Source organism: Monodelphis domestica, chromosome 1 (assembly GCF_027887165.1).
Source record: "Monodelphis domestica isolate mMonDom1 chromosome 1, mMonDom1.pri, whole genome shotgun sequence".
NCBI lineage: Eukaryota > Metazoa > Chordata > Mammalia > Didelphimorphia > Didelphidae > Monodelphis > Monodelphis domestica.
In genome coordinates, this window is record NC_077227.1 from 507,140,732 (window position 1) to 507,168,216 (window position 27,485).

The 27,485-nt window shown below is 39.8% G+C and overlaps 1 protein-coding gene across 25 annotated transcripts in view; it reads left to right on the top strand.

Annotated features, from left to right (window-relative positions):
* ZMYND8 (zinc finger MYND-type containing 8) overlaps positions 1 to 27,485 on the top strand; it is a 133,419-nt gene that overhangs the window by 81,218 nt on the left and 24,716 nt on the right. For 13 of the 25 annotated variants that reach the window (XM_056813000.1, XM_056813005.1, XM_056812990.1 and 10 more), the window contains 4 exons: positions 2,996 to 3,477; positions 10,665 to 10,811; positions 17,482 to 17,634; positions 20,611 to 21,117. In XM_056813000.1, the coding sequence (XP_056668978.1) occupies positions 2,996 to 3,477; positions 10,665 to 10,811; positions 17,482 to 17,634; positions 20,611 to 21,117 (1,289 nt within the window). Of the gene's footprint in view, positions 1 to 1,852; positions 1,904 to 2,995; positions 3,478 to 10,664; positions 10,812 to 17,481; positions 17,635 to 20,610; positions 21,118 to 27,485 lie in introns of all 25 variants that reach the window. The other 12 variants (XM_056812994.1, XM_007475779.3, XM_016424921.2 and 9 more) reach the window with 1 other exon arrangement.

Below are 27,485 nucleotides of genomic sequence, written 5' to 3' on the forward strand. Positions count from 1 at the left end.
ATGGTATAACATAGTGGTACCCTCAGGACCCTAGGTTTACAGTTCTCTCTACCCTTTCACTAAATAGCCCCTGATAGCTACCATCCTTTACCTTTTTTTCCATTATGGTTAGTCGTCCCTCTACAGAGTTTCATCCTTTTTTCTGAAATCAGTCTCTTCTAATATCTTCAGGGATCTTTAGGCATTTCAAGGCTTAGGGCTTTGTTTCAGTTTGGACTACAGGATTAGTAGGGGCATTACTATACTTAACTGAGAAAGGAAGCTATCAATATACTTCTCAAAAGAATCAGTTATTTGTTGGATTTATCAGTCTTTCCTTATCCTTTTTGATATCTGACTCTGTGCTTTCAATTCCCTTATTCTCTTCCAGACCCACCTTCCCCACTCCTTTCAATGTGTTTTATAGCAAATATGCTAAGTATCATTAGTTGACGACTTAAAAAGTGCTTTGAAATGGTCCAGTGCATCCCATCATTATAGTTCTGTATAAATCAGAGATTCACGAATTTTAGTCATCTGTGGAATCTTTGGCTAAATGCCATCTCCCATCAAACCAACAAGTATTGACTGAATAATTATATATGAAGACCTCATTTAAGCTCTGTAAGGACTACAAAGAGACATGAGATATGGACCTTAGACTTAAGGAGCCCAAAGCCTAGATAGGAAGATGCGGCATCAATAGGGACGTTGAATAAAAGAATAGTAATAGATATTCAGTAGCAGTTCAAGACAAAGTAGAAAGTGTCATAATGTGATGCCCAGTGAACTGTCTGGATCCCAAATGCTGTATGAGTTCAAAGAAGAGGAGGTCTGTGGGTTGGTTTGGGTGTAGGGAGTGGGGGAGTTGGGCCAGGGAAGGTTTCTTAGAGGAGGTAAACCTTGAGATGGGTCTTAATGGAGAGGTAGGAACTGAAAGAGGTTTGGGGAAGATATTCCAGGTGAAGATAAAGGTTAGAGTAAAGTCATAGGGGCTTCTCTTCTTGTAAGTCCTGTAGGATGCTTCTCAGGCTGGGCTAGCCCTCTAGTCACCTTCCTTTTTGTCTCTTTTGCATCCAAGTGTTTGACTATCTATTTTCTGCCATTGGCACAAGCTTCCCCTTTCCATCTGGTTTCTTATCCCTTTAATCCTCCTAGGGTTTCTCTTTCTGTTTTTCATCTTTCTTTGGAAAAAGCACATGACTTTTTTTCTAGGTTTTTTTTTTGTCGTTTTGTTTTGGTGTTCCCTGTCTGAGGCTAGAGTCAAAAAAGAACTTGAGATAATTTGACAAAAGAGGGAAAGTTACATATTTAAGAGATATACCTGCTTTTCAAGAAATGTAAATGGCCTTAAATCAAAGTCCTTTTTGCTGACCCATCTGTTTATTCTTCTCTCATATTCTTGGGGGGTTCTCTGTGTTCTTTGTTTTCCTTCCTCTCTTTATGAGGAATAAAGGTTATCCTTTTCCCTGGTGGACCATTGAATTTCCACAGACCCTTTAGGAGAAGATCAGTAGATGGCCAATGGTGGGCTTGACCCTGTGGGGATTGGGAAACCACTGAAGGATTTTGAGCAGAGAAGTGACATGAGTATAAGTGTCTTTATGAAGACTAATCTGGCAGCCTGTGTGAGATGGATTGGAGGGGGAGAGATGGAGGCAGAGAGACCAGTTAAGAAACTTTTATGATTAATCCAGGTTCTTTTTCTCCAGAATCATGCCATCTAAACCTCTTGCCCTTTATCAGACTGTATTTCTCTTAACCTCTTACGTTTTTTACATTTTAAATAAGGACCAATTCTCATTCAAGTGTTTTCCCTGACAGAAGGCAGCCTTCTCTTTCAAAGTGCAAGTAACACTTCACTTATCCACAGGTCACTTATCCGGCAACCTCACCTATCTGGAACACAGCTGAGAACCAGGAAGTAAGGAAAAAGTTACCTCTGAGCAGCCAAAACAGATGTTATAAAGTCCATGCACTAAATAAAGCTCATGCACTTTACTCGTTGGGGAAGCCCCTCAGGCCCTCCCTCACAGGCTGTTTCCTTTTATTTTCATACAATTTTCACAAGCTTGGTTATATGCCTTCCTACCTTATAACTGAGAGGAGGCAGCCGATTAGGAAGAGGGAGAGGGGCTAGTGTAGGCAGGTACACTGGTAGACATGCTTCTTCACCTTTCAGTAAAATTGAGATTGGGGGGGACAGTATGGCCTTTTTGGTGGGGAGGCCAGCTCTCTAGGACCAGCCGTCCAGCCCCATTTGAGGCTCACTTCCTAAGCACGACAGCAGCGATGACAGGTGGCTCTTCAGAGTAATTTTTCCCCCTCAAGCTGTACCTAAGCCAGATCAGCAGTACTGCAGAGACCCCTGCTGCTGCCACAGCTATCCTCCTCACCTGGGCTCACAGGGAGCACACGTGGTGTGGGTGGGTTGAGCAGCTTGGAACACATGACACAAGCAATCTGAAGCTTGGGGGACTCTTTCTCTATTGTGATAGGCATTGTTCTCTATGAAATAGCATTTCAAAGCCTCAGTGGTAGAAAGCTTGGTCACTGGGAGAAAAGACTGAGAGTGCTAGGCTTAAAGGATCAATTTAAATATTTGGAAGGGACCTTAGAGGTCTCAAAAAGATGTTTCTAAGATCCCACTGAGGTTATTAAGCCAGGTATATCTTCCCTATTTCCACATACCTGGACCCTAGCTGAATTGTTTGGATAATGGTGTTTTGAGCTTTATAATATACAAGTTTTTGCTAAGTTTGTTGGTTATGTTCTATTTTTTGCTAGAGAGAAAGTGCTTAATTCTAATATTATCTCTAATTGGATCATTTGTTAAAATTAAACTATAGAAGACAATGCATTTTTTTAAATGGCAAAATAGTTTCAAAATCAGCATTTGGTGGAAAAGTTTTTAAGCTAGTTAGCTAGTTTGAATGAAGTGAAAGTTACCTTGGAATGTAACAAAATTGACTCAAACTTGCCCCTTTTCTTTTTTTGCTCCCTTTTGCACATATAGGGCCTGGGTTCCAATAAATAATTGCTACCTCATGTCTAAAGAAATTCCTTTTTCTGTGAAAAAGACTAAAAGCATTTTCAACAGTGCAATGCAGGAGATGGAGGTATACGTGGAGAACATTCGCAGAAAGTTTGGTGTATTTAATTACTCCCCATTCCGGACACCATACACACCCAACAACCAATTCCAAATGTTATTAGACCCCTCAAACCCTGGTGCTGGGACTGCAAAGACAGATAAACAAGAGAAAATCAAACTGAATTTTGACATGACAGCTTCGCCGAAGATCCTAATGAGCAAGCCCCTGCTGAGTGGGGGAACGGGCAGGAGGATTTCTTTAACTGATATGCCAAGGTCACCCATGAGTACAAACTCCTCCGTTCACACTGGATCTGATGTGGAGCAAGATGCAGAAAAGAAGGCAGCTTCAAGTCATTTCAGTGCAAGCGAGGAGTCCATGGACTTCCTTGAAAAGAACACAGGTAAGCGATGGATTAGAGGTAGATGAGAGATGATGGCAGGGTTCCCATGGAAAGTACAAGTACCTGCTACCTTCCTCTGTGGACTAGAGCATTGGTGTTTCAGAAACATCTGACCAGATCACAACTCTTGTCAAGTAGGAAAAAAAATATTATTCGTGTTTTTGTTTTAATTGGCTCTCACTTACCTGTGAAGGCATAATTTAGGAGAAAGAGTTTCTGGCTCTTCACTATCAAAAGCCTTTGCAGCAGTTCAGTGGCTAAGTGGATAAGAGAGGGGCCTGGAGAGTGGAAATCTTGGGTTCAAATTTGGCCTCAGACTCTCTAGCTGTGATCTTGGGCAAGTTGCTTAATCTCAATTGCCTTGGAAACTTAGTTTTGATTCTAAGATAGAAGGGGTAAGGGTTTAAAAACAAAACCAAAAACCCTTAAAGCCAACGTGATTGTAAATGAGGCAGCAAGATGGAATAGTGAATAGAATGCTGGCTAGAGAGTCAGAAAGACCTCAGTTTGAATCCAGCTGCAGGTACTTACTAGTTGGATAATCCTGGACAAACCACTTATCTCAGCTTTAGTTTCCTCATCTGTAAAATGGGACTAAAATAGCACTGGTTTCAGAGCATTGTTGTGAAGATCAGATGAGATTATACAGGTATAGGTCTATGCAAATCATAAGGGACTTTATTTACTGTACAAATGCTATTTCTTAATAGGGTTCCTTTGGTTGCATATATTGAATGTATTCCAAAACACATGCTCAAAGAATTGTATATGTTGTATTTTTAAAATTATAATTTTAACGTCTAAATTCACCTCCTTCTTCCTGTCCCTCCCCCAACCATTGAGAAGATAATAAATGATAGCCATTATACATATGAAATCATGAAAAATATGTTTTCATGTCAGCCATTTGAATTGTGCACATTTTCAATCCTTAAATATACATGTTATTCAGCTTTTCCCTATTTTGTAACTCCACTGGCAAACATGCATTAAGCATAAGAAGGAAAGAGAGATAAAAGTCAAAATCAGATCATTTTATAGCTAAAATTAAGTAGTTTTAGACCCTAAAGATCATATTCTTTAGTAAAATCCCATTTTATGTCTCATGATTGACCCTGGCCCTAGCAAATTGGAAACAACTCTCATCAAGGAAGCAATTATGTGCAGTGCCATTCAGAGAACTGTCTAGCTACATACAAAGAACACATCACTTTGGTTACAAGGAGATGAAATTTTAAACATGCAACAGCTCCAAGAAAAAAACAGTCTACTAAATCACATAAGGATTGTGATCTGTGTTGGGTGCAGGAATCCTCAGGAGGATGGAATCACCAATCACTTAAGTTTCTAGGGGAAGATCATTAAGTCCCATCACCCCACCTCACCCCTCTTAACCCACTAATTTTATGACCCTAGTTTATAGGTGAAGAAACCTGGGCCTAAAAGGCTGTAGGAAAAAGGACATTTGGAGATCCAACACTCTACGTTCTGTAATTTATTGTGAGCAAACCAAGTGCTAGAGATAGGACATGATTTGCACAAGGTATTATAGAACTATGTAATAGTAGAGCCAGGTCTAATACCCAGGCTAAAAGTTTTCCTTCTGTTCTAGGCTACCCTTTAGCAATAGTGTTTTTTTTTTTTTAAGGCCACATCTTATTAGGGTCAGTGGGTGAACTTTATTTGCCAATTTCATCAATATTTTTAATAAACATTTGTGAAGTGCCTATCACATGGAAGCCAGTGTGCTAAGCATTGGGATTTGTAGTTTTTCTTATTGCTATTTGAGTGTTAATTAATTTAGAGTACTAGGATATTGTTGGTGCTGGGACACCTTTTTTTGATGACAGATTTCAACCGTCCTTTAAAAGATAATCTTCAAGAGAGTCTAGCATTGAGCCATTTTAGAATTTAGTGAGGCTGGTCTTCAGCCTGTCACTGACCTGGAGGCCTTTTCAGCTTGGCAAGATTTGCTATAGTTTGTACTCCATTGGCAATACCTTTGAACCTTTAGGGTCAATTCTGTGCCCCATGGAAATATTGGAGAAAGACTGTAGTATAGAATTCATTCAGAAGAAAAGATTAGACTTGGAAGGGGGGAACATAGTGGAGATTGTTATTTAAGAGGATCAGTTTTGTGAGCATCAACATGAAACTAGGTTTTTTTTTTGAAAGTTTTAGAAAAAAACCACTTACCTTTCATTTTAGAAACAATACTGTGTATTGGTTCCAAGTCAGAAGAGAGCAGTAAGAGCTAGGAAATTTGGGTTAAGTGATTTACCCAGGGTCATACAGCTAGGAGGTGTTTGAGGGCACATCTGAACCCTAGGACCTCTCCTTTCTATAATCTGGGTGTACTATCTACTGGGCCACCAACTGCCCCAAAACTGTTTATTTAAGTGAGGTTCTGAATAGGTCCTGAGCAAAAGGAAATCTTTCTGTTTGAGAATCTAAGAGCCATTATTAGTTGGTTATCTGTAGAATTTAGCTCATTAAATAAAACTGTTGCCATCTGCCCTACAGTATTTTTATTCCTAATCTCCCACCCAATCCTTACTACTGCCTCCTAGTAAGATCCTAAACCCACTTAGAGTCCAGTTTGACAGACTTCTTTATGAAGCATCTAGCATGAATTCCTGAAGTCCTGCTCCCCAGCATCCCCTGTGATTACACTGGGGTTCCAAAGATGCCATGTCTTAATGGAAAATATCCTGACTTTGGAGATAAATGTCATATTTAACCTCTTTTAGCTTCAGCTTTTTCATTTGTAAAATGAAGGGTTTGTACTAGATGATTTTCTAAGGCCCCTCCCTACTCAGTACCTGCAATGGTATACCTGTTCAACATTGACCATCTCAAAATCCTCCATAGAGACTTGAGGTAATGGTTACAGTTTGTTCTTTCTCAGTATTTTAACCCCATGTGAATTAATGGTTGTAACTTTAAAAAATTACTGTAGGAAGCAGCTGGGTAGCCTCAGTGCATTGAAAGCCAGACCTAGGGACGAGAGGTCTTGGGTTCAAATGTGGCCTCAGACACTTCTTAGCTGTGTGACCCTGGGTAAGTCACTTCACCCCCATTGCCTAGCCCTTACTGCTCTTCTGCTTTGGAACCAATACACAGTATTGATTCTAAAATGGAAGGTAAGGGTTTAAAAAAAAAAGATTGTAGAACAGAAACTGATTTTTTATGTCATTAATGAATAATCAAGTATAACAATTATAATGTAATATCTAATTATAGGTTAATTTTTTATACTTTAAATTTTTGGTATATATACATATTTTAAAATTGCTGTAGAATAGAAACTATTGTCACATGGAGAAAAGGCTACTGGAGGATTAGAGAGGCAAGGGCCACGTAGCTAGTAAGTGGTAGATTTAGCACAGAGGCTGAAGTCCCTGGTCTTCTGGTTTCTAGTTCTTGGCTATAAATAATGTGCTTTACAAATGATCTCAAATTGAAATGTAGCAGGGAAATGGAAGGGTGGAGTTCCTTCTGTGTGGGGGCACAGAGCCAAGTGTTTGCTTGGATAAATCTTCCCTCTCCCCCTCCTAGAATCTGAGCCACCACCCACAAAGGGCAGAGCCAAAGGGTGAGTCATAGCAGCTGCCTGACTGCCTGTGAGAGGCCTCAGGGACTCGGTGAAACCCCTCTGGGGTCGGGGCTCTGCTGCTAGGGCCCTGGGGCCCCCACCCCGTCCTTTGTCTGCTGAATGGGCATAGCCACTGTTCTGAGGCCTTCTAAGGCCATAGACCCATCCCATCTCATTTTTAAAATTGCATGAATGCTTAACACCGCGTAAGCCTCTGATCTGCAGGCCGGAGCCATCTTGTAGTGAACCATGCTGGGCACATGATAGGTCCTTAGTCAACATTTTAAAGAAAAATACGGTTCATGGTGATGCTGGCCTGCCTAGATTTGAGCTTTCCTTTTTTACACTTTCTTGTGAATTTGCTCTTTCTGCATATTTAGCAGCATAAAAGAGGAAGGGTTCATGGTCATGAAGCTTATATTCAGAAACTTGCAGCTCATTCTTTATCATGGAATGGTTAAAAGTTCAGCTTCTCTGGGATTAGTTCTAAGAAAGTGCCCATGGCACTTGAGAGGTCAGTGAAATTCAGTTGATTAGCTCGGGAGTGAAATGATGTAATGCAGAGAGAATAGTTGTCAGGAAAACCTGTTGACCTGAGGTAGCTAAGGAGTAAAGTGGAGAAAGCTCTTGTTTAGGACTTGGGAGCCCTTGAGTTCAAATCCTTCCTTAGACATTTCCTAGAGGTCACCTTAGGCAAGTCATTTTACCTTTTCTAATCTCATATTGCTCTCTTGTACAATGGTCATTATAATAGCACCAACCTATCCCAGGATAGTTGTTGGAATCAAATGAGTTAATGTTTGCCTGGATTAAAGCACTTTTTATATAAATACTCTCTTCCTCTTTCCTTTCAAGGCCTGTCTCAGATAATTTTTTGCCCCTCTGTCCTTGGGCTAGTTTTACCAGGCTTCTTTAGGCTTCAGTTTTCTCATTTGAAAAAATGCAGATAACAGTACCTACCTTTGATGGTTGTTATAGGGATTAAATGAGGTAATAAAGGGAATTCAAAAAAGTCCCAGTGCAATGTTAAGTTTTCAAAAGTTTAAGAAACATTCAGACTTTTAGGGTACCCTGTTTCTGTAAAGTGCTTTGCCAAGTTGTGCAAGGGTGAGCTGTGGTAGTGATGACAATTGTATTATGAGAGTTGAAAGCTTTGAAAAAATGGCAAGGGTCTCCTATTTGATAGGATATTCCCTTTCAAAAAGATGGGGAGGCCCCAGGGATGAATGTTTAAGTGGAGGGGAACAGCCCTGGGAGAGACAGAAAGATAAGATATAAGTTGACCCTGACCGCTGGAGGCCACTAGTCTAGGATGGGGGAAGATGGGTAGTACTTTGTCACTCTGTTATTTTATGTATGTGGCTGTTCCCTCTGGGCATGTTGACCTCAGTTTCCCATCTGTGCCTTTTCTTGAGTGATGATGATTCTCTTCCCTTTCTCCCTTTCCTTTCCTCCTTCTAAAATTCATTACCTAGTAGCCAAGCCTCTGTTGCTGGAAAAGGTAGTGACTTGCCTAGGGTCACATCTGGGGAGTGTTTGAGGCTTGATTTGAACTCAGATTGTTCCTAACACACACACACACACACACACACACACACACACACACACACACACACACACACACACACACACACACACACACACACACACACACACACACACACACACACACACACACCCCCCCCTACACCTCCCTTCCTGCCTAGGACCTGGTAGGTCCTAGGATCCTGAGATTGAGAACAGAGAAGGACTTACCGATGATCTAGCCCACCTATTTTATAGATATGGAAACAGGGGTACAAAGATTGGTTAAGTGACTTCCTGAGGTCTGGTCTTCTGCTTTTTCTACTATACTAAGTTGCCAATTCTCACCCAGCTTTGCTTCTTTGGTCCTTGAGAACTCTGGGACACATCCATACCATGGCTGGTCTTCAGGGGAGAAACACAACAAAGCAACCCCAAATGTCATCAATGCATAGTGAAGCTATTTCTAAAAGTCACTAATAAACATGAAGCATAAGTGCTTACAAGAGGTTAAAACCATGATGGTAAGATAGATTACAAGAAGAGGAAAGAAACCTGGAGTTGTTGGGAATGGTTCTTGAAAGAGATGACCTTTCAGTTGGACCTTAAAAGAAAGGAGTAGGATTTGAATGGGCTGTGAGAGTAGCGGGAGACATTCAAGATCTTATTTCCTAAACATAAAAATGTGGCCTCTTGGCTTTAGTCCATTATTTCCAAGTGTAAATGATGTTGAAAAAATTAATTTTCTCTATATTAGTGTTCATCTTCAGTAAGTGGTAGTAAGTGGTACCAGCTGTCCTAGCATGGAGATCATTTTTTTCTATTGATGGGAGATATTTCTCTACTCTGATAAATAGCTTTTAAGTGTGATATACTTGGGATTCTACCTGTTTAGAGCTACTTTTGCTTTTAGAGACTGGCATTTGGTTATTGAGCTGATCAAAAGTGATTGAGTTGTTTTATAGAATTATGTGGAATTAGTTTCGGGTGAGTGACTGAAAATTTAGTTCACTCCTTGCCACTTTGGGAGGTTAGCTTATCTTTTAAACAAACTTTCCATGAGATGATTTTAGCAGGCCCTTTAGATAATGAGTCTTTCTAATGAAAATGAAATTTTTAAAAAGACTATTACCTGAGAGAATCTTATCTTAGTCCCTTCTGGGGGTGTACTGTACCAGCCCCATGAATGAAATAATCTAGATTCCATTTGATCTGATGTTAGGATTTGAAATTATTTAAGTAAAGAATCTGAGACATATTAATTTCATCTTGTCAGTCTTCCTTTGAAAATAATTTTATCTAATTTCCTGTGCAACAAAAATAAGTTTCTGTATTGATATTGGCTTAGTAAATGTTTGCAAAGCCAAAAATAAAGACTAAATTTAAGGTGGGATTTAAACCCAGTTCTTGTTTACAAATTCATTGTGTGTGTGTGTGTGTGTGTGTGTGTGTGTGTGTGTGTTTTTAAATTGTACTCTTCTATTTGAAGTATTATGGAAGCAGTTTGTGTGGATATCTATTTAGCCAAAGGCAATATCTTTTTGCCTCATTTTCTGAGGGTCCTAAGTTTAATTGTATTTGGCATCCCCGAATGAATGTCATTTAAAATTGGGAGTTTGAAATATTCCCAACTGGTCAGTTCTGGTCAGGTGTGCTGATGGGTGTGTTCTAAGGAATTTGGGACAGGCTTGCAGACTTGTTTTACAGACAGCTGAGGTGCTAAACTATTTAATAGGGGCAGTATCCATTAAAAATGGCCTCAATTCTTGGCATTTCCAAAACCATAGTCATTTTCATATAATCTGTATTTACTCTGAGATTTCCACAGATTATTTGGGTTAGCCTGATTTCACTTGCAGCTTAGATGATTTGTTTTAGAGCTTTATGGGTCATGGACTACCAAATAGCTTGGTTTGTGAATGTTTCTTTTAAAAAAAAAAAACCCAGTAAAACACAAAACAGATCCTGTTCAGATTATCAGCATTGTTGTTGTTCTATTTTTCCTTAACATTTGCCTTTTTTTTAACAGAATCACTTTTCTGTTTGTTTGTTCGGTTTTTTTTTTCAGCATCTCCAGCATCCACAAAACCGGGCCAAGCAGGGAGTTTGTCTGGCAGCCCAAAACCTTTCTCTCCACAAGCTTCAACCCCTCTCCCAGCAGCAGCCAAGCCAGAAAGAGCTTCCACTCCTGGAAGCATTCTGAATCTGAACCTCGGTCAGTTCTACCCTTCTAATGCCTCTTGGTGGGATGATTGAATGTATACATGTAGTACAAGTTCAAGGATCATTGGTGTATCTAGAAAGAATCAGAGTTTAATCTTTCTTTGTATCATCATTTTTTTAATGTCTCTCTATTGGGAATGGAATGTGAGGTTCTAGGAAAAGAAAGAATGAAAAAGATGTCCCATAGCACTTTTCTCCCATAATAAAGGCATGCGTTAGACAGTGGGATAAGGGAGTAAACATTTATTAATCACTCTCTATGTGCCAAGGACAGTGCTAAGTGTTTTACAAATATTATCTCAAATGATAAACTCATTTGGTTTATTCCGGAGGAATCCAAGTCTCACAAACAAGTCATTTTCTAGGGATGGTAGATGGAGCGTATTTGAATTATGATTGTTCCTGAAGTGATTTTTAGAGATAATGTAGTCCTCTTTTCAACTTGTGGAGGAGGAAACTCATCTATAAATCCTCCCTAGGAATTGTCCAAGGTCATGTGTCCAGGAAATTGCAACAGTTGACAACAGTAGAATTCAGATCTTGTCCTATCTATACCTCTTAAGATCTTACTGAGAATCTAAATCTTTTATCTCTTGTTGGGGCACTCACTGCTGTAACCCCAAAATGAAAGTGGTTGCCTAAGAATAACTGTCTCATGATTCTATACTTGAATAAAAAGGGGTCCTTCTGGCCAGGTTTGGAAAACCCTCATTTTCCTGACTGTTATTTCTGCCAACCCACCCTGATTCCCACTCTTTTCTATTTTTTGTCCAAATGAAGAAAAGAAACCATTTTTTAAAAAGGCCATGGTAGGGTGGGAGAACACCCACACTGACATTTCTTCTGTACCAGTTGTGCGGTAGGAGCACACTCTCCCTTTCCAAGTCGTGTCGTCTTTTGCCACTCATGACTCAGTGGGCTTTTTCATCAGGGTAGGAGACATTGAAGGAAAGGGGAAAGATTTTCTTTTTGTCCTTTAGACAGGTGGGAGATCCATCTCAAGCAGAGAGGCTATAGATGTTTTCAGCTTAACAACTCTTCTGGATTTTCTGTAATGATTGATGTACTTAGAGGGCTTGGTGGGTCAGTGGGCTTTCTCTGGAATTGAACCGAAGTCTGGGTTGGAGTTCTAGAATAAGAATATATACACAAGCACACTTTAGATTTCTGTGTAGACAGGTGCGTGTGTATATATGTGAGATGGACAGAATGATTATTTTCATTTTCTAGATAAGGACATTGAGGCTGAGGGAAGTCATAGGTTCTTAGCAGTTATCTAGTCCAGACCCCTTGTTTTTCAAAGGAGGATCCTCAGGCTCTGAGAGGTGGCTTGACTTTTGTTAATGGGTGCATGCTAGGATTTGAATAGACATTTCCTAATCCTAGATTCTTTAGTCTTTCTGCCCCATGGTGAAATGTTGAGTTGTTATTGACATTAGACAGTTAGTAAGCGACTGTCAGCCAGGGCTGATGAAACCTTGGGTCTTCTGACTTCAGGTCAAAGGTACTTTCTCTTCTCCCATGTTGGAGGCCTCATAGTGTACATTGGGAAGAATTTGATCAAATCTATTAGGGAGCTTAGAGAGATCCCAAGTAGTTATCTAGGAGTTCCTTAGTAATATCAAGGTGGATATTAATCTCATTGGATAGAGAGACAGTTGTGGAGACAGGAGGTTCTGGGTTCAAATTTGGCCCCAGAAAGTTCCTAGTTGTATGACCCTGGTTAGGCCTAGCTCTTCTGACTCGGAATTGATAATTAGTATTGATTCTAAGATAGAAGGTAAGGTTTGTTGTTGTTGTGTTTTTTTAAAAGGAAGAAAACTACCATGATGATGACCCTTGCTTCCCTATTGTACCAGACCACAGAGACAGAGCAGGGACCCTCCTTGGAGGGGTGCTGGTGGGGTACCAGCTAATGGGTCTGACTGGTCATCAGCACATCTCATGTGCAGCATGGAGCTTTAGAATGAGCATTGGATTGGGAGGCAAAGGACGTGCCTTTGAAACCTGGGCAAGTGATTTATACCCTTCTTAGGACTCAGTTTGCCCCACTGTAACATGACCATGGTGGTGGGGTGAGGAGGAAAGGGGAAAGTCGAACTAGACAGTTTTGAGGGTCCTTTCCAGCTCAATTCTGTGATCCTTAATCAGCAACAGTGAAATCTCTGTTCTTGCTTAGGATGCCTCAGTTCTACTTTTGGTTTTATCTCTATGTGACCTCAGACAAAAAATGTCTTCTTAATTGTGGGTTTCTCCTTCCTCCTCTATCCAATGATGGGCTGGACTCAGATCTCCTGGGTGTTCTAAAGGCAGTTGGTGATGCAGTGGATAGAGAGCGCTAGTCCTTCAGTCATGAAGACTTGAGTTCAAATTCAGCCTCAGACATTTATTAACTCTGTGACTTCTTGGGGACAATGCTTAATTTGTTTCACCCCAATTTCCACAAATGTGAAATGATAGTACCCACCTCCCAGGGCTCTTTTGAGCATCAAACAAGATTATGTTTGTCAACAAGGACTTAGCATATAGTAGGCAATTTATAGATGCTATTCTCTTCTCCCTTTTCTCATCTCATGTTCTGTGTTTTGCCATATAAGTGAGTATCAACTTATTTTTCTAGTGACTGTAACGGGGAACAAAATTAATTTTGCTTTTCTTCTTAGTCACTTCTCTTGGGTCTGCTTCTAATCTGACCTCTTACCTCATGGTAGCTGTTTACTTTTAGTTAAACTAAACTCGGGAGTTCATTAACACTGTGATCAAAAGTTGACTCTTTGCCCTGGCAGCTCTTAGGGATTGCTGACCTTAAATGGATGGAATATGAATGCCTCTGGGTTTGTTTCTGTGCTGTTTTTGGGAGACTTTTCTTTGACCTACTGAAAAAGCAAGGCCCTTGAGGCTAGGATAGCCCTTGTGGTTTATTAGGATAGTCTTCAAGACCTCTAGCTGGGCATTGAGCCTGAAGATAGCCTTCCTCTCCTGGCTTCTACCTTGTCTAATGGACATGGTCAGGAAGAAATTTCGAGAACAGTGCATTGATGGGTAGGACTCGCTCTGTCGGTGATCTTCTTAGACCTCTCTTCGACAGCAGACTTATTCTCTAAACTAGCCATTGTCCTCATAGGTCATCTTGAAGCCTTGGTGCTTTCTCTAGGGCACAGGTGGCACATGGGGCTGGTAGAGGTAGGTTCTGGTGTTCCCTCTTTCCACTGGGACTGGAAAGTGGATTGATCTCAATAAGAATGAAGCAATTGGCAACAGGGGCTTGACCCCAAAGTTATTTGGGGTCATATGCATGTTCCTGACACAATAAGGTTGGGGAGTTGCTGAGAGGCAACTTCAATTGGAAGAGCCAACAGCTGAAAGAGAAAGTTGGCAGGAGGTAGGAGGAAGACCTGGCACAATCAAACCGGGTAGGCATTGCTTGCAAACTTATCTTCAAGAGATTTTTGACATGGGAAACTAATGAGCTTTCTTTTTGCATGCTTCTAATGCATTTGGGAGGGCTTAGAAGAGTGAATGTAATGAGCAAAACAGCACTAATAATGCTAATGTTAGCCAGCATTCACATAGCACTTTAAAATTTGCACAGAAGTTTGCAACTGTTATCTCATTTGGCCTTCATTAACAATATTTGGAGGAAGGTATTATTATTTATATTTTACAGATGAGGAAACTGAGGTAGCCAGTGTTGGAAAGTGGACACTCTTATCCTTATCCTCATTGTATGGATGAGGAAACAGGAAGACAATGCTCAGAAGTAGATGTTATATTATCTCCATTTTACAAATGAGGAAACTGAGGTAGCCTTAAGTTACTTGCCCAGAGCCGCATAGGTTATAAGTGTATGAAGCTGGATTTGAGTTTAGATCCTGACTCTAAGTCTTATTATAACACCTTCCTGACTCATGTTACCTCACTGCTAGAGAAATCCTTCTTTCACCCCCGAGACATGTCAGTCATATCCCTTCCATTTTTAGGGTTTTTTAAAAGTATAGGTATTTAATTTTATTTTTAAAATATTATTTATGTAACAGTAATAGAACACATATGCTTTGTTACAAATGTGTAAGAAATTATAACAGATGTGCTCATTTAAGCGAAACAAATTCTCACATTAATTGTCTTCAAAAATCTTATTTCAGAGGGCAGCTAGGTAGCTCAGTGGATTGAGAGCCAGTCCTAGAGACAGGAGGTCTTAGGTTCAAATTTGGCCTCAGACACTTCCCAGCTGTGTGACCCTGGGCAAGTCACTTGAACCCCATTTCCTAGCCCTTACCTCTCTTCTGCCTTGGAGCCAATCCACAGTATTGACTCCAAGAGGGAAGGTAAGGGTTAAAAAAAACATTTCATTCTTTTTCTGTATTTTTTGTATTTTAGATTTAAATCAATAGTTCACTCCTAAAATAGAGGTTAATATTGCCGATGAATGCTCTATAGCAAATAGCCTTTGCCAATTTAAAACTATTGAATTTCCTATTGTTTAAAATATTTTTTTTATTGAAATGTACAGTGAATTTTGAGTTAGGAAAGAAAGACGACACGATGAGATTATCATCATAGCTCATCTTCTTTTAGTCTCATAACAAACACTTGAGTGGTGCAATAAGAGTGTTGGAATGGGAGTTAGAACCCCTGCCCCTGCAAATTATTAACTTCTTTGGGCTTTATTTTCCTCATCTGTACAATGAAGGTATTGGATTTGATTTTTTTTTCTTTAAACTCTTACCTGCCATCTTATAATTAATTCTCTGTATTAATTCCAAGTCAGGAGAGCATTAAGGGCTTGGCAATGGAGGTTAAGTGACTTGTTCAGGATCACACATCTAGGAAGTGTCTGAGGCCAGATTTAAATTCAAGATCTCCTGTCGCTAGGCCTGGCTCTCTATCCCCTGAGCCACCCAGCTGCCTTGGACTTGATAACTGTTTAAGGGCCCTTCCATCTTCTCTAGGATCCTGGGACTAGTAGTAATGGAGAGTTAGAAAAGTTAGGTCCTTAAAGCTGGAAAGGTTTCCAGGAGACTTGTAATGTCTTAGGAAGAAATAGGTCAGCGGGCTACAGGCCGAGAGGGTGCCTGCCAGGGGACAGATTTTGTTGGTCTGAAGCGCTTATGGTGAACCATAGATTGGTTGGAGCAGGTCGCAGGTTGTTTGAGGGGAAGCAGCAGCAGAGCTAGGAGTGTTCTTGAATAAGGCAGCAGTTAGGAAATGTCACACATGGATCGAGGGTGCAAAAGGAGGGTGCTGAGTGTGGGTGATGGGGGGAAACAGAGGCACCTGGGCTAAGCTTCAGCCCTGGTATTAAAAAGAGGTTTCTTCCCCATTGTCCTGCCGGGCCTAAAAGCTCTCTTAAATGTTCACGTCCCTGACCAAGCTGAACAGGTGCTAGACCATCAGATAGCAGAGCTGGAGGAGAACTTAGATTATAAAATTCCAGAGATACATGGGGCTTTAAGGACCATTCTGGGCCTGGGGCATGCGTGTGTGTGGGGGGGGTGGGTGGGGGGTGGAGGTGGGATCTCAGTATGGATGGGGAAAAAAATTAATGTGTAATGGAAATTTTCTATTAGCCATGTAGGTAGTATCTTTTTCTGAGAGGAGGTCATGGGTTTTACAAGGTTGCCACAGGAATCTGAATCACAGCAAGCTGAAGAATATTTGGTCCAATTCTTATTTTAAAAAAGATACTTTGCCCTAGGCTAGGCTGCACAATTAGTGTTTAAACCTAGTTTTGGATACTTGATCCAAGACTATTCATCAAGCTTCCAACCAGTCTTTTTTGGAGGGAAGTGGGGGATGATAGGGAGGAAAGGATTAAATGATCAGCTCTCTTCTTTGAGGGCTTTGGTTTGGGGACATGGAGAGTTCTTCTGGGGATTAGATGAAGGTAGGAGTGATACTGGGGTCTTTTGGTTTGGTTTCAGGAAAGTCTTGTGGAAGTCTTTTACAGGCCCAGCTAGAGTCTTTCTAAATCTTTTTTTTTTACAGCTGCTTTTACAACATGTTGGAGAATCTTGGGGAATTGGATTAAGAGGGTGGTGACTTGATTCAGAACAAGAATGTTGGACCAGCAGACTGGAGATCAAGGCGTGGGTCACTTTGGCCTTGGAGAGCTCATTTGAAATTCATGACTCAGTTTCTTTATTTGTAAAACTCAGGAGTTAAAAATAAAGCAGGGATTCTTAATCTGGAGGAAATTAGGTGGCATAGTTGACAAGAATGCTGCACCTGGAGTCAGGAGGAGCTGAGTTCAGAACCATCCTAAATATTAGCTGTGTGACCATGGACAAGTGAATTAATTTCAGTTTCCTCATCTGCCACATGAGGATAATTATAGCAGTACCTACCTCCAAGTATGGTTGTGAGGATCAAGTGAGATAATAGTTGTAAAATATTAAGCACAGGGCTTGGCATATAAAAGATGCTTAATAAATATTGTTTTTCAGAGATTTGGGAAGATTTGTTTAAATTTGTTAAGCACCCAAAATAGGTTTATCTCTTGATAGTTTTGCTTGTCTTTGAGAAATATGGAACAAATGTGAAATATACTTTCTATTTCTCTAATTCTCCGATTGGAGTTCTTTAATTGGCACCTTTGTTCCTGAATATTGATGGTGATATTGCAAAGTGTTAAATGATGATATAATAAAATTTCTTTTCAGATCGGAGCAAGGTGGATATGGACCTGAAAGAATTGAGTGAATCTGTTCAGCAGCAGGCTGCCCCTGTGCCCCTCATTTCACCCAAAAGACAAATTCGAAGCCGGTTCCAGCTTAACCTTGACAAGACCATAGAGAGTTGCAAAGCACAATTAGGTATGTTCTGAGCATGGATCAAAATGGGCAGTAGGGGTGCTAGTTATTTGGCTGAGGGGGTTCAAAGCTAGGAGAAAGAAGGTCTTGGGTTCAAATGTAGCCTCAGATACTTCTTAGCTATATGACCCTGGGCAAGTCACTTAATCCCCAGCCTAACCCTTACCACTTTTCTGCCTCAGAATTGATACTTATTAAGACCGAAAGTAAGATTAGAAAAAAAAAAGTTGTGACAAACTTGATTTCTTTTTCTTTTTTAAAAGGTTTACTAGACTGGCAGATTAGAGAAATGTGGTTATGATATATACCTAGAGGCCTCAAGCAAAGTATTGAACAAAGTCTCTCATGCTAGCATTGTGGACATGATGGAGGAATATATTTATAGTCTAAATAAACTGATTCATAACTGATTTGAATGACTGGATATAAAATGTAGTCGTTAAGGAACAGCCCCAGAGATGGGAGGTCTTGGGTTCTAATGTTTCCTCAGATACTTCCTAGCTTTGTGACCCTGGGCAAATCATTTAACCCCAATTTACCTAGCCTTTAATGCTCTTCTGCCTTGGAAGCAATACTTGGTTTTGATTCTAAGTTGGGAAGTAAGAGTTTGTTTAAAAATAAAAATAAAAAAGGAAAAAAATGTGCTATAGTGTGAAGTCTACTTTTCTTACAAGCCAGTGGTTAGGTTTTCAGTCTCAGCTAGACTCAAGTGGATTTCCTCTGTTGTCAATTATTTACAAGTCATTGGTTAATAATTATACAGGAAGATAATGTGATTTAAGCCATTGGTAGATTATTTTTTACCAGGCAGGCAACTTAATACACATAGGAAGCTTTCTTCTAGGGAAATTGTTTTTCTTTGTAAAACCTTGTCAATTCAGACTTTTCTCTGCCATTGTCCTAGCAACAATATGTATTTTGTCATTGAATACCATCCTATTGCTCAGTTCTCTGCCTGCAGTCTATTCTGTTTAATAGACCCTAAAGTATTTTTCTAGGCCCGAGTATTTTTCTACTGTAGTTCAACAAATGAGCAATTTGTTGGGTAGTGTAGGGTAGTGGATAGAGTACTGGCTGTGGAATGGGGATGACCTGGATTCCAGTTCTCTGGCCATGGGCAAGACACTTCATGTCTATGAGCTTTAGTGTCTTAATCTGTAAAGTGGGCAGGGAGGAGATTAAACTAGATTGCTTCCAAAATCCCTTCCAGTCCTAATCTTGACATCTTTTGAATTTTTATTTAGTAGTTGAAATTAAGAGCATCTGGGTTCAGGCTCCAGCCCTACTACCCCCTGTGCTCTGCATGACCCTGGACAATTTGGCCCACTGGGCTTCCATTTCCTTGTCTGAATGGTATTGGTAGTCAATTGGACTAGATCAGTAAGTCATCAAGTATTAAACACCTACAGTCTTCTCAGCACTGAGAATATAAGTAGAAAAAATGAACCAATTCCTCCTTGCAAATGGGCTTACATCCTAACAGAATAGATAACAGGGATATAAATATAGATACAGAATAAATATAAAGTCATTAGTACCTATATATGCTACTGTTCAGTTGTGTTTTAATTGTGTCTGACTCTTCATGACCTCATTTTGGGTTTTCTTGACAAGGAAATTGGAGGGTTTTGCCATTTCTTTCTCTAGCTCATTTTTCTAGAGTCAGAAATGGAGACCAACAGGGTTAAGCAACTTCCCTAGGGTCAGACGGCTAGTAGGTGACTTAAGGGCAGATTTGAATTCAGGAAAATGAGTTCCTGACTCTAGACTCCAATGCTATATCTATGGTAAAGTGGGTAGTGCTTGTATTCCATTTTGCTCACAAAGAAACCAAGTTTAGAGAAAGGAAGAGAATTGTTCAACTTTTCCTGCCTTATAAGTGGTAAAGTTGATAGGCTGGATATTATGGTAGGTGTCCCACCAGGATGATATACAGTCTTGAGTCTGTGCCACATAAAGATTGGTTGAGGATATTGGCCTTTTTAGTTTGGAGAAGACTCAAATGGCCATAAATATTGAGGGACTCTAATGTGGAAGGGAGATAAGATTTTGTTTTATCACAGAGGCTTATCAAGACTTATGGATAGACATTGTAGAGATCACTTAAGAGTTTGATATTAGGAAACACTTTGAGTTTATTAGAATGAATTATCTAAGAGTGGAATGGATGCCTTGCAAGTTCATGAAGACCTTTTTGAAGACCTTCAAAGAATCAGTATCTAGAATGATCACTTTTTAAGTATGTTTTGGTGGGTATTTTTTCTTTTAAAATTGAGTTTTGTTTTATTTTCACTTCTGAATTCCCTCTATTCCTCCTTCTCCTTACTTGCTCAAGAAGGCAAGAAAAACAAAACACATTACAGATATGTATAGCCATACAAGATAAAGTTTTACATTGACCATATCCAAAAAGGAAAAAAGAAAGAGAAGAACAAATGCTTCAATCTTTCCTCTGGGATGTCATTTCTCTCTCTGGAAGCATATTTCATCATGAGTCCTTTATAATTATGGTTGGTCATTGTGTTGATCAGAAATTCCTAATTCCTAAGTCTTCTGAAATTGTTTCTCTTTATAGTATTGTTACTATATAAATTGTTTGCTTGGTTCCGTTTACTTAACTTTGCATCAGTTCATATAAGTCTTCCCAGGTTTTTCTGAAACCAACAGTTTCTTTCAGGTATGGGTTGGGGTAGTTCTGCCAAGATAAGGCACCTTTCAGCTCTAAAATACTGGGATGCTATAACTTAAACCCAAGACTTGAGGCTACTATTCTTATCACATCATGCTGCCTATCCATAACAAGAATCCATATTCTTTGCCACTCAAAAAGGCAAGAAAAACAAACCCCCAAAATCCATAAAAAGAATTTTCCTTGTGATGTTTGACCTTGAAAAGTGTTTGTGTGGTCATTGTAGCAGTGAGGGGTCCTTCTTTTGGTTAATGAATGCAGTACTTACTGATTTTTTTCTCCTCATTTAGGAATAAATGAGATCTCAGAAGATGTTTATACAGCAGTAGAGCACAGTGATTCAGAAGATTCAGAGAAATCGGACACGAGTGACAGTGAGTATATCAGTGATGATGAGCAGAAAACAAAAATTGAACAGGAGGAGGCGGAAGACAAGGAAAGTAGCCGGACAGATAAAGATTCCGCTGCCTTGAAAAAAAAGCCCAAACCTCCCACTCCAGTGGAAATCAAAGAAGATTTAAAAAGCACATCACCCCCCACTGAAAAATCAGACCCTCTGGTCAAAGAAAAATCCACTACAGATTCTGAGAAGGATTTTCCAGAAAAAGTAAAGACTTTGCCCCATCCTGTGAAAGAGAAAATTAAAGGCAAAGATGAGACAGATTCACCTACGGTACATTTAGGTCTGGACTCTGATTCAGAGAGTGAACTTGTCATAGATCTTGGTGAAGATCACTCTGGGCGAGAAGGACGAAAAAGCAAGAAGGAGTCCAAAGAACCACCTGCTAAGCAAGAAGGTAAGTTCTATGGGGTTCAGAATAGTCTCACTTATTTTCTTGCCACCATGCTATCCCTGGGGTTAATTCAGTTTGATTCATCAGACATTTGGTAAACACTTTAACTCTGTTTAAGGTATTGTGCCTTAGGTGCTTGGAATACATAAAGATGAATTGCCTTCCCTCAGCATGGTGGTACAGTGGAAGAGCGTTGACTCTGGAATCAGGAAGATCCTAGTTCACGTCCAGCCTCAGACATTAGCTATGGGACTACGGGGCAAATTGTTTAACCTTCAACTGCCTCAGTTTCCTCAACTGTAAAAGGACATTAGTATTAGTACGTTCCTCATAGGGTGTTATGAGGATCAAATGAACTGGTATTTATAAAGTGCTTAATACAGTGCCTGGCATATATCAGCAGCTTAATAAATGCTTGTTTCCTTTTCTTCAATGAAATAATTTTTTTCCTAGAGACAGAGATATAGATGGAGAGATACTTATGATTGCCAAGAGATCATTTATTAAACAAAATGGCCTCTCTTTTCAAGTGTTTCACGTTCTACTGGGAAAGATGAAATCCACATAGAGAGGTAGAGCAGGAGGTGAAATAAAACACTGTGGCTACAGGCTCTTCACAAAATGGTGACCATGGCTACAGATATTCCAGTCAGTGAATGGGACTTGGGTGGGTGGGGTAGCTTATCCCTAAGTGGGGCAGGGCAGCACAGTAAAGATATTGAAAGCCACTCTTAGTTCAGAGAGTAAATGAGTAGGAAGATGTCTTAGTTTTAGAAATAAGTAAATATAGAAGAAATAAATAAGAGAGGTGAAGAGGGGAATTCATTAAAAAATTGAGGGGACTACTTAAATATAGGAATGGACACAAGATAAGGTATGTTATGTAGATAGAAATAGTTATTAGGCCAGATTGACCAAAACCCAGACTGCAAGGGGTGTAATATGACATTAGAATAGCAAGGTTACTTTAGAACTATTTTCTGGACTCAAGCCAGGCTAAGTTTGTTGTATTTTATCTCAGAAGCCATGGGAAGCTACTGAATATTTTTGAGTGGAGTAGCAACCTTGTTGATGTTTTAAGAATATAAATTTGATAGCTATGTCGAGAATGGATAGAATGGGGAGAGACTGGACACCAGGAGACCAATTAGGAGACTGTTAAACTCCTCTAGGTCATGTTAGAACCTGGGTAGAAGCTATATTAGTGGAGACATAGTCATATACTGGAGATGTTTTAGGGTAGAATTATCTGTTTTCATCTTCATTAATGTTTTGTGAAGTAGGAAAGGCAGCTGTTAGCTTTATTTTGTAGAGGCTCAGAGTTGTTATTTTGCCTAAAGTCACACAACTAGTCATAGAGTGACTTAAATTGTAGAGCTAGAAGGGACTTTCCAAATTTCCTCATTTTAAAGATGGGCTCATTGAACAAGACCGAACTAGGCCTAAAGTCTAGGTTCCTTCATTCTTGAGACTACGTCTACCCTGCTGTAGAGGTCACCAGTTATCTACAAATTTTGTTCTGATCTCAAATAAATTTGTCCCTTAGCAGCATTTTAATTGTTTCTGTCTGTTCTTTAACCATGGTCCCTAATCAAAGTGCATTCCCTTAGTGGTAAAGTATTAAGGGCATGAAATTGGTCTCGTGTCCTTACTTGTGTTGTTTTCCCGTCATTCTCCCATGCTTGTATTTAAATAGGTTAAGGATTCTCTTGCTGTTTGGAATTTTTAGCATCTTTGTCCATTTCATCTTTATCCTCTTAAAAATTATTGACCTGAGAAACATTAACAAATACGAACATTTCCACATACAGAGAAAAGAAAAAGAGGATTACTGTATAGGCAGCCATCAGTATTTGCATATAGCACACATTTAAAAAAGTTTGGGCGTTCCAATAGTCTTATTGCAGTTTAAAACTATTTACGACTCAACAGCTTCCCTGTTTTCTTCTGAACTTTTTTTCTTGTATTTGAAAAATGTTTCATTTTTCTTCCCTTTTCTTCTTTCTTTATGGGTTGTCATGATATCTTCTTCTTCGTCTCCTCCTTCAAAAAGTGATAGCTCTCCCTTGTAACAGATACCTTTACACAGGTATGCCATATTTGCCCATTGTTGGTGGTTGGAAATATAAGCCTTCACTTTTCTCTGTTGAGAAGCCCAAAGCTGCCTTATAAGTTGTGATTGGTTGCTGATTCTTATGCTTCTCAAGGTGGTTTTCCTTTCTATTCTTGTAGTCACTGCATAACTTGTTCTCCTACTTCTCCATACGTGGCATTAGTCCATGATAATTGGGGAGAGACTGGAAATTGGTAGACCAGTTAGGAGGCTTTCACATTGGGTGGCATTTTGGAATCTTTTCATCAAAATTTGGTAACTTTTAATAACAATTTGTTTTACCCTTGACAGTGTGTAATTAGGATTTGCTCCCCAGGACTCTAAATCCCAGCTTTCCATGTTCCTTCTCAAGTTACATGGGAGAGTGTAAATTTTGTGTAGCTCCACCCCCTTTCTTTCTCTTCCTGTAATGTCTGCTGCAGAAGGTGGCTTTTGGGCCAGGCAGGAGAACTTACTCACGTGGTCTTATTTTTGTGTAACCCATAATTGGGTTCTTATACTTTTTTCCATTTTTATTCCTCTTTCTTCAAGTCATAATTAATAAACTTTATAAAATTAATACTTGGAGTTATTGATATTGATATAAATCTTATAACTATATCCCTGACACACAGTAAGTGCTTAATAACTGATTTATCTATATCTATCCAACTATCTATTCTCAGACACAATGTAGAGATTGGGTTGTAAATAAGCTAAGTGGCTTTAGATTAGAACAAAGTGTGGGCCTGGAACTCCTGGGAGGTCCTCAAGAACCTTTCAAGGAATATGTACAGTCAGAACTATTTTCTTCAAAATACTCATGCATTTTCATTTTGATTAGGGCAGATATCCATAGATAAAACTCAAATAATAGATCCTTGGTATGAGGGCAGTATTACTGAGGACACCAGTAATATTTAAGAGGCATAGAAGTCCTGAAACCAGAAAGTTTGGGAACTCTTGGATTAGAACATAGACTGTCTCACGTGGAAACCGAACCCCAGATATCATTCGGTTCAGTATCTTTTTTTCAGAGGTGTGGTCCAGAGAGGGCCAGTGATTTGCCTCAGAACACACAAATGTAAGCTGTAGTCTCTGACTCCATATCGATCACTCTTTCCACTAGGCCACACCCCTTCTTTATTTTTTGTAAGGCAATTGAGACTTAACTCCCTTGGAAGGAAATCCCACTAATTGAGTAAATCTTGGGACAGTAGAATGTGAAAAGGCCTGTTAAAAAAGACTGCTCTGGGCTTTGGTAGGATAGATAAGAGTTTGGTAAAATGAAGTTCAGCTGTTGCCATTCTAGAGTATTTGTGAGGAGGTTTTGGGTAACTAGACGGTGCTGGTGAATACCCAGGATGATAAACACTCCTCACCACCAATACTGTCACTACCAGCACCCAACATTTATACACCACCAGTAGCACCCCTCCCCCATCATCTCTCATATAAACAGCACCTAACGTTGACCAGCACTGCCGCCACCCTCTCCAATGACAATGACAAGGCCTAATGTTTATAGAATTTATACCATAACGTTTTCCTTGAAGCAACATTTCACAGTGAAGAGATTGGATTCAGAGACAGAACGACTGCGTGTGTGGGGATATGTGTGGGATGCCACAAAGTCACTTGACTTAACAGTGCTCTGGCCTGGCAGTATCCAGCATACTCCCAAATGAAACACCATTACATGTCATTGGGAAATGTTTATCACAATAAATAAACATACCTAAGATGGAGAGAGAAACTACATTTTCAAGCTAAGCCAATCTGTGGCCTGACTGGCAGAGGACGTTTTCTCTTCTGGGAGAGCCCTCATTCCGTGAAATCGCAGTTCTGCTCTCGGTGCCTTATCTCCGTTGCGTTCCAGAACGACTCTGAGGGATGGTAGAGATGGGACAGAGATGATTTCCTCCCTCTTGTAAATTAAGTCAGACTCTTTCACCATGACGAAGCCTTCCCCTTGGCCTTGCTCTGTGCCTGAAGGGAGAAGAGGAGCTCCGAGCCATTGCGGCCAGTAAATAGTGTGGGACGCGGGTCTGGGAAGGGAAGGAGAGTGGCAGGGGACTGGTAGGCCAACTTTTGGTCAGGACATCCTTCCCCTCATCTTGTGTGCCTATCTATGAATGGCGAGGGGATTGGGAGCAGGGATGTTGCCACTAGTGGTGGGACTAATCGGGCTCATTTTTATTGTACTGGGTTGGAGAGGAGCTTTCTTTTACCAGTCATTCCAAGAAAATGACTCAAAATATTTGCATTCCTTAGTCTATGGAAAGCTGACCTCAGAGGAAGCCCTGGGTTTAAGTTACCTCTAACACATGCTGACTCTGTGACTGTAGGCCAGTCACTTAACTGCTACATGACTGAGCCACACTTTTATATGGAATTGCAGAGCCGCAATTGACAGTCGAGGTTCTTTACTTTTAATTCCAAGGAGGCCCCACCTCTTCTTCACCCCTCAAAAGGTGACAAGAAAAACAAGTTATTTTCTGGTTAGGAAGTTTTTTTTGGGGGGGCGGGGGAATCTGGGTGGTTCAGTGGATTGAGAGCCAGGCCCAGAGACAGGAGGTCATGGGTTCAAATATGGCCTCAGACATTTCCTAGCTGGGTGACCCTGGGAAAGTCACTTAACCCTCATTGCTTAGCCCTTACCACTCTTTTGCCTTGGAGCCAATACACAGTATTGATTCTAAGATGGAAGCTAAGGTTTTTTTCATTAGTTTTTTTTTTTAAAGAGAAGTGTTTTTTTTTTCCATGAATTATAATCTTGGGGCATTGGATAGCACTGGACAGGAGTGAGAGACCTACAGCACTGGAGAAATATTTACTTATCAAACCTAGACCTTCAGATTGACCCCAGGACAGGTGCTCTTTTGTAAAAATTAAAATTGATCTACAATAATTAAAATATTATATTTTATAAGATTTATTAATAATCAATAGAAGTAACAAAATAAAAAGGTAACAATAAGACCACATGCCATGGCTAATTTACCAATTCAAAAAACTCTGCTCCTTCACAGTCATCGACAGGAAGCAAAGAGAGCAAGACCAGGAACTCCACCAAATTTATCAGTCAGTCTCTGTCAGCATGTAACAACAGGAAGTCAGTGGGCTCCTGGGAAATGTAGTTCAAAGGCACAAGATTTCCAATTACACACTTTCCATCCCATAAAGTCCCTTCTCTTATGTTGTAAAAGGCCCCAAAGAGAATGCTTCTTATAAAATTTGGAAGATGGATTAGATGACTTCTTAGACCCCTTCTATGATTCTATGACTATCATAGTGTAGTCTTACTCTTTTTTTTTTTTTTTGGTGGGGGGCCCTGTCATTTTATAAGGTTTTTCTATTTTTATTTGTTTTCAAAACTCTCACCTTCTGTTTTAGTATCAGTTCTTAGACAAAGTGTATCGGGGGTAGGCAATTGGGGTCAAGTGACTTGCCTCTGGTCACATAGGTAGGAAATGTTTGAGGCCAGATTTAAACCCAGGTCGTCTTGATTCTAGGCCTGGCACTCTATCCACTGGGCTGCCCTAAATTCTGCTATTTTTAGAAGTAATCTTTTTTCAATAATTTTTTTTTGATGATTATTCTTTCAAAATCTAGGTTGTACTTTTGACACTTTTAACTCTGATTTAGTGGGTATACATGAGCCCCAGTGGAGTAAATTATTTTTTATAGCTATTGATCAAGAGATCATAATGAGAAGGAAAATCTGTGATCCACTTTTTCCTTTCTTCCCTTCCAATTCATCTTAAAATTAGTAAGATGTATTGGTTCCGAGGCAGAGGAGTGGTAAGGGTCAGACAATTGGACTTAAGTGACTTGCCCAGGGTCACACAGCCTTCTTTCTTTTCTTAAGGCACTAGTTCATAGACTTCAGGGCCTTGAATTGGCTTGATCATCTAGGCTGTGGTTCTAAAAGTAGAGTCTCTGACACCTTCTCAGTGGGTCCATAGTTTCAAATTCTTTTCATAATAATAATGTTTTGATTTCAGATGCATCTAAATATTGATAGATATCTCAAATAAAAAGTTCTTTTGGGGGAAGAATCTTTAGTAATTTTTTAAGAATATAAAGTCCCTGACACCAAAAAGCTTTGAGAATGTCATTAGGCAAATGCCCTCCTACTTAATGATTTAATGTACCAGAGAATTATTTTCCCCAGATGCTTGCCTTTCATATATAAGATGACTGGGGCCATAGACTACTAACGTGATTATTTTTGGATAAGGCAGGTTCATGTATGCCAAAGGTCTTGACTGAATCT